Genomic DNA, 10454 nt, shown 5'->3' with positions numbered 1-10454 from the left:
GAATTCATCATGTATGTTGTAAACTATAGAATTAACTTAATATTTCTTACTAAATTTATTCTTCCTCTGTAAAGTGTGTTTTTGTTGAAATAATTGTGAAATGTTGTGCCATAGTTCTGGTGGTTATTTGATGAGTGTTCAGATTTATTTTTTAAATGTTCGCAATCCCTAGCAGGGATGTGACACTATAGAACATAGAACGATACAGCGCAGTACAGGCCCTTCGGCCTACGATGTTGCACCGAAACAAAAGCCATCTAACCTACACTATGCCATTATCATCCATATGTTTATCCAATAAACTTTTAAATGCCCTCAATGTTGGCGAGTTCACTACTGTAGCAGGTAGGGCATTCCACGGCCTCACTACTCATTGCGTAAAGAACCTACCTCTGACCTCTGTCCTATGTTGACTCTGCTTGATTGTGTTTTGATTTTCTAAGTGTCCTGCTGCTACTTACCTAATAATGGATTCTAGCATTTTCAGTCACAGATGTCAGGCTAACTGGCCCACAGTTTATTTCTTTCTGTCTCCCTCCTTTCTTGAATAGAGATGTGAGATTCGCAGTTTCCAACCCACGTGCACCCTTCCGGAATCCAGGGGATTTTGGAAAATGACAACCAACACACCCACTGTCAATGTAGCCACGTCCTTTAAACCTCAAGGATGCCGGCCATTCCATACAGGGAACCTGACAGATTCAGTCTCACTAGTTTTCCCAATACTTTTTCTCTAATGATAATTATTGTTTTGAGTTTCTCCCTTCCTTTTGCCCCTTAACTTTCTACTGTTATTATTTGTTTTGTATCTTTTACCATGAAGACAGATACAAAATACTTGTTTCAATCCTCAGCTATTTCTTTGTTTCCCATTTATTAAATCCCAGACTCATCATCTAAGGGACCAATGCTCACTTTAGTTCCCTTTATATACTTGGAGAGGTTCTTGCTGTTCGTTTTTATATTTCTTGCTAGTTTACTCTGTTGCTCTTTTTAGCCTTAGTCTATTTGCTCTGATTACATCACCTTTGCTCACGAGTCGCCAGGTATCTTTCTGATACCGCCACGTGATTCAAGTTCAGGTTATGATTAATAATACAGCACACCGCTTAGTAAGGATTAAAACAACGGCCATTTATTATATACAACAAGCAATATTAATACACTAATACTACTATCTATATAATAAACCTATCACTACTGGCCAATACTTAACTTAGGAAGAGCCCACCAGGTCAGGGAAACGAATGGCTTGTCCAATCAGATCTGGTCCGCGGGATTCAAAAGGCTGCTACAGGTCAGTGACTAGGTGTCTCTACCGGATAGCAATCGCTGGATTCAAACTTACAGTTGCTGGTTGCTGGTCTTGCGAAGGTCTCGAGCAGGCGAAGAGGAGAGAGAGAGAGATCTGAACTTGGCCCCTCATTTTTATAGGGCCCAGGGGCTTCCCGCCTCCCGGGGCGGCCCTTGACCCTGAGTCCCAAGTGATTGGATTTGTCCCCAATCCCTGGGGTCGATGTGTCCAATGGTGAGGCGATTCCGCGATCGGGGGGTGGTCGTTCACCTGTCTTTGTTTCGGCCACTGCAGGCGCCGACAGGTCTGGCCCAGTATTCAATTGTTTTTTTTTTGTTTTTTTTTTTTTTTTTGCACCAGTAGTTTCGGATTTTATTTTACAGCAGAGCTGCAAAAGTATAAATGACATGCGTTTGAAAATTAAAAAAAAGGACAGTAACATCTGATAACGACTGTAGTGCAAGACTCCGCCCCCTAAAGAGAGGAGGTCCAATCCACAATGATCTGATCAGACTGGTCAGACAATCATTACTTTACACACTGCACAACAGATCCTTTCAAAAGTCCAAATTAAATACAGTCCAATTGAATACACCAAGGAAGAATACAGAAAGGAAGAGAGCAGCTTTAGTCAACTTCCTCCATGCGGGATGCATCCTCATCTCCCTCCAGGGGTGGGATATCTTCAACAGGTTGTGGAGTGGTCTCTTCCACAGGCACCTCATCGTCATCAATACCCAGACCCAGCTTGATCATTCTGTAGATACGGTTAGAGTGAGTCTGTGGATCATCCAATGAAAACCCAGAGGACAACAGCGCAGTCTCGAAGAGCAGGATCACAAGGTCTTTAACAGCTTTGTCATTCTTGTCTACATCAGCTTTCTGCCTCAGAGTGTCCACGATTGGGTGGTCAGGGTTGATCTCCAGGTGTTTCTTGGCCATCATATAACCCATGGTTGAATTGTCCCTCAGGGCTTGAGCCTTCATGATCCTCTCCATGTTAGCAGTCCAGCCATAGGTGCTGGTCACAATGCAGCATGGGGAGGAGACAAGTCGGTTCGAAACAGTCACCTTCTCCACCTTCTTGTCCAGAATCTCCTTCATGAGCTTGCACAGGTTATCATACTTGGCTCGGTCTTCTTCGCGCTTTTTCTTCTCCTCATCATCCTCAGGCAGCTCAAGTCCCTCCTTTGTGACAGAGACAAGCTGCTTACCATCAAACTCCTTCAGCTGCTGCACACAGTATTCATCGATGGGCTCAGTCATGTATACCACCTCAAAGCCCCGCTTCCTGACACACTCCACAAAGGCAGAGTTAGCTACTTGATCTTTGCTTTCACCGGTTATATAGTAGATGCACTTCTGGTTTTCCTTCATTCGGGAGACATAGTCTGATAATGGGGTGAGCTCGTCTCCACACTGCGAGGTGTGGTAACGCAGCATTTCAGACAGCTTCTTGCGATTCTGGGAATCCTCATGGATCCCCAGCTTCAGGTTCTTGGAGAACTGCTCATAGAATTTCTTATAGTTTTCCTTGTCCTCTGCCAGCTCGGAGAAGAGCTCCATGCACTTCTTGACAATGTTCTTGCGAATGACCTTCAGGATTTTGCTCTGTTGAAGCATTTCTCGGGAAATATTCAAGGGCAGGTCCTCAGAGTCCACCACACCACGAACAAAGTTCAGATACTCTGGGATCAGCTCCTCACAACTGTCCATGATGAAGACTCGGCGCACATAAAGCTTGATGTTGTTCTTCTTCTTCTTGTTTTCAAATAGGTCAAAGGGAGCCCTCCTGGGAATGAACAGGAGGGCACGAAATTCCAGCTGGCCCTCAACAGAGAAATGCTTCACAGCAAGATGGTCCTCCCAATCATTAGTGAGGCTCTTGTAGAACTCGCCATACTCCTCCTGTGTGATGTCATCAGGATTGCGAGTCCAAATGGGTTTTGTTTTGTTCAGCTCCTCTTGGTCAATATATTTCTCTTTGATCTTCTTGGTCTTTTTCTTGTCCTTCTTTTCACCATCTTCTTCCTCATCAGAACCTACATCTTCAATCTTGGGCTTCTCTCCTTCATCCATATCCGCACCATCCTCTTTCTCAGGCTTTTCCTCAGTTTCAGCCTCATCGTCACTGATCTCCTTTTCCCGTTCCTTCTCAACAAAGAGTGTAATAGGATAACCTATGAACTGAGAGTGTTTCTTCACAACCTCTTTGATCCTCTTTTCCTCTAGATACTCAGCCTGATCTTCTTTCAGGTGCAGAACCACCTTTGTACCACGGATGACTGCATCAGCAGAGTCTTCCCCATCACCCTTTCCAGTATAAGTTTTGACAGTGAAGGAGCCACCAGCTGATGATTCCCAGGCATATGCCTCATCGTCATTGTGCTTGGTGAGCACTGTAACCTTCTCAGCCACCAAGTAGGCAGAATAGAAGCCAACACCAAACTGGCCAATCATTGAAATATCTGCACCAGCCTGCAGAGCTTCCATGAAGGCTTTGGTGCCAGACTTGGCAATGGTGCCCAAGTTGTTGATCAGATCAGCCTTGGTCATCCCGATCCCAGTGTCGATGACGGTGAGGGTACGTTCGCGCAGGTTGGGGATGATTTCAATCTTCAGATCCTTGCCAGTTTCCAATTTTGAAGGATCGGTCAAGCTTTCATATCGGATCTTGTCCAGAGCATCAGAGGAATTGGAGATAAGTTCCCGGAGGAAGATTTCTTTGTTAGAATAGAAGGTGTTGATGATCAATGACATGAGCTGAGCAATCTCAGCCTGAAATGCAAAGGTCTCCACCTCATCATCAACAGTGCGAATTTCTTCAGGCATCGTGCTGGCTCGCTCTCTCTCTCGCTCTGCGCTGCCTCCTCTCCGCTCCCTCCGCCAAAAGCCAGTATTCAATTGTTAATATGTTGCAATTGTTCCCGGGGATAGACGATTTAACTGCAGATGTCTGGATAGATGGGCTGCAAACAGTCCTGAATGTAACTGCAAATACCTGGGTTGAAGGGCTGTTGATAGCCCTGAGTATCGATCTGGGCTAACTTCCCCAGAGCCGAATATGCAATACTGTCTGCAGCTGCCTGCTTGTGTCTTGTTAGCTGCTTTTCCCAGCAGTCTTTCGGGTTAGCCATTTCAAACTGGGTTTTGGCCAGATTAATCGGAACGCAGCCATTTTACATGGCTACAACTCTCTGTTATATTTTTGAGTTCAACTCACAGAGAAAAAGTATGGAGGTGCCCACAGTCTGGATTCTTACACACACAAAGCGAGGTTTACTTCGGGATGTTGCTCATATAATCTAAGATGGAGAACTGAAATACATGCAAAAACGCACAGCTGACATCACTACAGATCACGTGACGCTTCACCAGCAGGGATGTATTCTCTGATATAAAATACTCTCATTTTTGAATTTCTATCATTTTATTTTGTTTTAGACATCCTTTGCTGGTTTCTAGAATGTTCACCATCTTCTGGCCTACCACTAACCTTCACAGCATAGCATGCCTTTTCTTTCAATTTGATGCCATCCTTAACTTTCTTAGTTAGCCATGGATGCTACATTTTTCCTGTAGAGTCTTTCTTTCTCGATGCAATATATTTTTTTGAGAGTTATGAAATATTTCTTTAAATGTTGTTCCCCTGTTCAAGATAGGGAATAGGGAAATCCCTGGGAATTACAGACCCATCAGTCTTACGTCTGTGGTGAGCAAAATATTGGAAAGGATTCTGAGAGATAGGATTTATGATTATTTAGAAAACATAGTTTGATTAAAGATAGTCAGCATGGCTTTGTGAGGGGCAGGTCATGCCTCACAAGACTCATTGAATTCTTTGAGGATGTGACGAGACACATTGATGAAGGTCGGGCAGTGGATGTGGTGTATATGGATTTCAGTAAGGCATTTGATAAGGTTCCCCATGGTAGGCTCATTCAGAAAGTTAGGGGGCATGGGATACAGGGAAATGTGGCTGTCTGGATACAGAATTGGCTGGCCGAAAGAAGACAACGAGTGGTAGTGGATGGAAAGGAGTCCGCCTGGAGGTCAGTGACCAGTGCTGCCCCGCAAGGATCTGTCCTGGGATCTCTGCTCTTTGTGGTTTTTATAAATGACTTGGGTGGGGAAGTGGAAGGGTGGGTTAGTAAGTTTGCCGATGGCACGAAGGTTGGGGGAGTTGTAGATAGTGTTCAGGGCTGTTGCAGGTTACAACAGGACATTGACAGGATGCAGAGCTGGGCTGAGAAGTGGCAGATGGAGTTCAACCTTGATAAATGTGAGGTGATTCATTTTGGAAGGTCGAATTTGAATGCTGAAAACAGGGTTAAAGGCAGGCTTCTTGGAAGTGTGGAGGAACAGAGGAATCTTGGGGTCCATGTACATAGATCCCTCAAAGTTGCCACCCAGGTTGATAGGTGTTGCTGATTTTCTCCTTGGTTCAATTGCTCTGTTTTATTACCTTTGCTCGCCAGGTATCTTTATGATACCGCCACGAGGTTCAAGTCCGATTAATGATCAATAACCCAATACACCGATTAGTAAGATTCAAATCAAAGCACATTTATTATACACAGTAATCACTACTCGTGCACAAATTCTACGTCTAAGCTACTTCTACAACTAACAGGCCTATCCTTAACTTCGGACTGGCCCATCAGGTCAGGGGAACAAATGGCCTTTCGTTCGGGTTCTGAGTCTGCGGGATTCGAAGTTAGTACGGATTGGTAGCTAGGAGCGCCTATCTCGTAGCGAGCGTTGAATTAAGACTTACGGGCTTTTGGCGATCACTGCACCGGTCACGGTCAATGTTGGTTTGTTTTGCTGGGTGACCCGGGCAGGACGCAGAGGTGAAGAGGGCTGAAGAGAGAGCGATCTGAACTTGGAGCTCAACTCTTATAGTCCCCAGGGGCTTCCCGCCTTTCGGGGCGGATCCTGTACCTGGTCCCAAGTGATTAGACTTTGTCCCAATCGTTTGGTTCGATTTTCTCCAATACCGGAGCGGTTCCCTGATCGATGGGCTGTCTTGAGGTGCTCGTTCACCTCCTTTGTGTTGGCTCCTGCTGGCACCGAGGAGTCTGGCTTTGCTTTGTGTCCAAAATGTTACTCATTGTTCCCGGGGATTGTTCATCAGTATGCAGATGGCTGCTACTTTGTTATGCTGATGGTCGCTGGTATCGATGTTGTCTGGCTTTTGCAGAGGTAAATACACAGCAAACCTGCAGCTGCTGGTTTCTGTCTATGTTGGCTGACTTTCCCATCAGCCTTTGCCGTTCGCCATTTTAAATCGGGAGCTGGCCAATTTACGTGGCTACACACCCTCCTTGTGATCCTAACGCGAAGCGTGAAGGATCACATAACTACGTTGCTTCCATTCCCTGACCTGGGGAGCACTTGTTTCATGGCCTCTACACTGACCATAACTATGCAAAAAAATTTTACTGACAATTCTAAGGGGCGCTATGTCAAACAGGGACATGCATTACAAAACAATAAAAAAATGGGAACCTCTAACTATTCTTAATACACTACACTCACTTAAACATTTCATCACTCTAACTTCCTCAACCATACAAACAAAATCATAGCAGTTTATATACATTTTTCCTGGCTTGGCAGTCAAGCTCAGGATCGTACAATTGCTCATGAACATTTCTTTACATTTCTTTATTTACAATAAAACCGCAAATGAATGCTCTTTATTATAGATCGCGGGGGTCGGGGGTCTGGTCGTATCCGAAAATAGGGGATCTGATCCTATATACCGGGGTACGAGCGCGGTAGGCTCTCCTTTTCCATTTCCTTAGACGCATAGTCTGCACGATGCAGCAGAGAATCGCCAATACCAAGGATTCTATTACGTAGGACAGGGAATACCAGGTTATAAACCTGTCACACCAAGATGGTGCGGTGTCGCTGGTGACTGGGCTCTGGGTACTGTGGGGAAGTGAATCATTAACGGCTGGGGGTTGAGATCATGGGGTTCGCGTTCGCGCGCAACCAAATGTCCATTGCGATGATAAACCATCCGAAGAAAGTCCTCATGGTGCTTCTTCTTTCCCTTCTCTTCTCTTCTCTTCTCCGGTCCTGGAGCTTCTGGAGTTCTGTGGAAACAAGCATAGTGTCTGTAACTATCTTGGTTTAACATCTCGTATGCTAGTCTGTCTGTCCTTTAGTGCCAATTACTCCCTTTATAATTGGTCACTATGTGTGACACCCTCATTTTTTTTTCAAAAACCGAATTTTAGGACAAGACACACTTTCAAATAATGAACCAGTGCGAGCCGTCTCGCAGACCGTGCGGTTTACCATCCAAATGTTTCAGGATGTAAATAGCATGTGGTTGGCAACCTAAGGGTTACCTGAAACAAAACAAAACTTTTTGAACTAAAATTTCCAAAATGAGGTGCGTATGGACTGCGACAGGTAAGAGTTGGATGGAGTCCCCGGGTAGGACGGCGACCAATGCCATGTCTCCCCTACCCGAGCATAGTTGACCAGAGGGGGGGTTCCCAGGCAGGGCAGGTCCCAAGCCGTTTCTCCACTGCCTGAGCAACCGACAAGAACGGGCAAGAAATGTAGTCATCGTGGTGGGGCTGCCGTAGTGGTTCTTTCCTTGAACCAGAAGAGCAGTTATAAACGGGAGTCTGTGGTATCTGTCGACAGACGAGTTCCGCTGAACTGGCGTCTGGGACCTTTACAAGCCTCTGTGGGCAAGTCCTCAGAGGTTTCGGCCGAAAAGGCGTGGGGCCGTGAGAAATATTTTTTTGCAGTCTGACAAACAACATTTAACAAACTTACAAACAACATAAAACATGCTGCAGGTTCCATCAGAATACGGGACATCGTAAATCACATTTGGACTGGGGTGTAACTAGCATATGGAGGGAGTGCAGCGTGACCGAAGAAGAAAGGAAGGAGGAGTGAAACAAAAATGAAGTGGCCTTGCTGAGGTAACGCTGCCATGAGAAGTGATGGGTAAGCGCTCACAGTTTGCATGGGGCAGCTGGGACTTTGTAGCTGCTGTGGGTGGTGTTCTCCTTCATATCTGGGGGCTAGTCTAGATGGTGGGGGTCTCCTGCAATCTCGGGCGAAGTGCCCTGGCTGCCCACAGTTGTAACATAACCCCTGGGGCACATAAGGTGGAGCAGGCTCTCTGGTGCATTGTTCCCTTGGGTATGGTTCCCTGGGTGTTGGGTCGGGGCTGTTGGTGTCTTTGCTGGTTCGGGGGGCATTTGTGGGCTGATTCCGCTGCTGTTTCAGGGGGGCTTGACATTCTCGTGCGTAATGTCCTAATTGTCCGCAATTGTAACATTCCGGTGGTTTCTGTGGGGGGCTGTTCCTTTCTTCGTTTACCCATGCGGGGTTCTGGTGTGTTTTAACTGGACGCATGTCTGCCTGCTCTTCCTGCTGTTCCTCGGGTTTCCTCACTGCGGGTTTGTTTTGTACAGACTGCTCCCAGGCGCGGGACAATCTTTTTAAAACCCATTTCTCATTGTGGGCTTCCTCTGAGGGATCATAACTCGCGCAAGCTTTCTGTCCTGTTTCTGTGGCATGGGAGATAAGGGTGCGGGTCCATTTGGCTATGATGTCTGGGGACAAATGGGCGCGGTCTAAGTCTCCAAAGACTGCTGCAAAGTGGATCCACAGGCGTCCAGCAAACGCTGTGGGGTGCTCGGATTTCTTTTGCCTGCATTTGTTGAGGCCATCTACGGGGTCACCCCGGTTATACCCGATCACATCCAGGATCGCGGTATGCATTTCTGCAAGGGTGCCTCCTCCTACATTCTGTGGGTTGGGAAGGGCTGCTGCTACTGAAGGGTCTAAACTTAAAACTGTGAGCTTTACATGCTCTCGCTCATCCAGGCCGTACGTGGTCGCCTGATGCTTTACTGTGGCAAAGAAATGGTGGGGGTCTGAGGTGGGGAGGAACGGTGTGATCTTATTGCACGCGTTCCGTAATTGGGTCACTGTTAAGGGGGTGGAGTATAGAAATTCCGTATCATCCACTATGTCTGTGCGGCGGCGGGTGGTTACTGGGTTCATTGGAGCGTGAACTACCTGCTCTGTGGGGGGTTGGGGCGCTTTCCTCTTTTGTGGCTTTCCCTGCACACATGTTCCTTGAACATATCTCTGCGCTGTTTCATTTAATTCTTCCCAATCAGGGCCGTCTTCCTGATCCAATTTCGCTCCAAAGGTTTCCTGGAAGCCTTTCTGAACTGAAAGCAGCGATTGCAACTCTGCAATCTGCTTCCGGCACTTTGCGTGATCTAGCGTGCTTTGTCTTTGCTCTGCGGTGGCAGCATGGAGTGCTCCTAAAGGTGCCTTTTAGTCGCTGCACTGTCTCTGCAATGCTTCTACCTGCTTTTCTGTTTCTTCACGTACCAGGACTGCACGTTACGTGTCCTGATAGGCCTTTTTATATTGAGACTGGAAGCTGCTTAAGTGCGCCAGACAAGACTGGTGTGCCCTTTTGGCATCCTCCACCTCTCCATCTTTTGCTGCCAATTTCCTCCTCAATTCTAAATTCTCTCACTCTACCTCGCTTTCATCGGCCTTACTCATTCGATGTATGCCCTCTACTTCTTTCCGGAGCGTCCTAACGACCTCCTCTGTGCCTCACAATTGTGCCAAGCAGGACACGATTGCCATCGGCTTGCGAGCTTTCCCCAAGCTCTTTTTGTGGATCTCGCTCAGGTTCTCCCACCAAGTATGTCCTATACTCCCGGGGCCTGATTCCTCGTTGTCACAGAATTCATTCCAAAGGGGCCAACCTTTCCCTTTGAGATATTTCCTGATCTCTTCCTTGTCCCACTCTACTGCTGCTGGTCGCTGCGACCGCACATTCCTCTGGGTTCATGAGGCATTGCATTGCCTGCATTGCCATCTTTCCTATCCGAATGCTGCTCTTCAAATTTGGGACGGGGTATTAAGGCGGTGCTGTAAATATGGGTACGGCTTTCGCTACTTTCCGATATACAAACTCCCGACAGTTTTGTCGCAACAAAAAAATCTATCAGTTTTGCGTTATCGCCCTGTTAGTTACGCATGCATACGCACACTTCCGAATTATGAGTATTGATCAGAACTGCTTGAACACTTGTGGTTTCTGTTTCCAATTGGATTTCTAATTCAAACTCTGGTTTCTCCTGGCGTG

The 10454-nt window shown here is 46.6% G+C and overlaps 1 protein-coding gene across 1 annotated transcript; it reads right to left on the bottom strand.

Annotated features, from left to right (window-relative positions):
* Window positions 1–1616: 1616 nt before the first annotated feature.
* On the bottom strand, window positions 1617–4185 carry LOC140421104 (heat shock protein HSP 90-beta). Its single transcript, XM_072505497.1, has one exon. It carries the CDS (start codon window positions 4124–4126, stop codon window positions 1922–1924), a length of 2205 nt encoding a protein of 734 aa, XP_072361598.1. The 5' UTR covers window positions 4127–4185; the 3' UTR covers window positions 1617–1921.
* Window positions 4186–10454: the final 6269 nt, after the last annotated feature.

Source organism: Scyliorhinus torazame, chromosome 5, assembly GCF_047496885.1.
Source record: "Scyliorhinus torazame isolate Kashiwa2021f chromosome 5, sScyTor2.1, whole genome shotgun sequence".
Lineage (NCBI taxonomy): Eukaryota > Metazoa > Chordata > Chondrichthyes > Carcharhiniformes > Scyliorhinidae > Scyliorhinus > Scyliorhinus torazame.
This window is presented reverse-complemented; position numbering and strand designations above follow the sequence as displayed.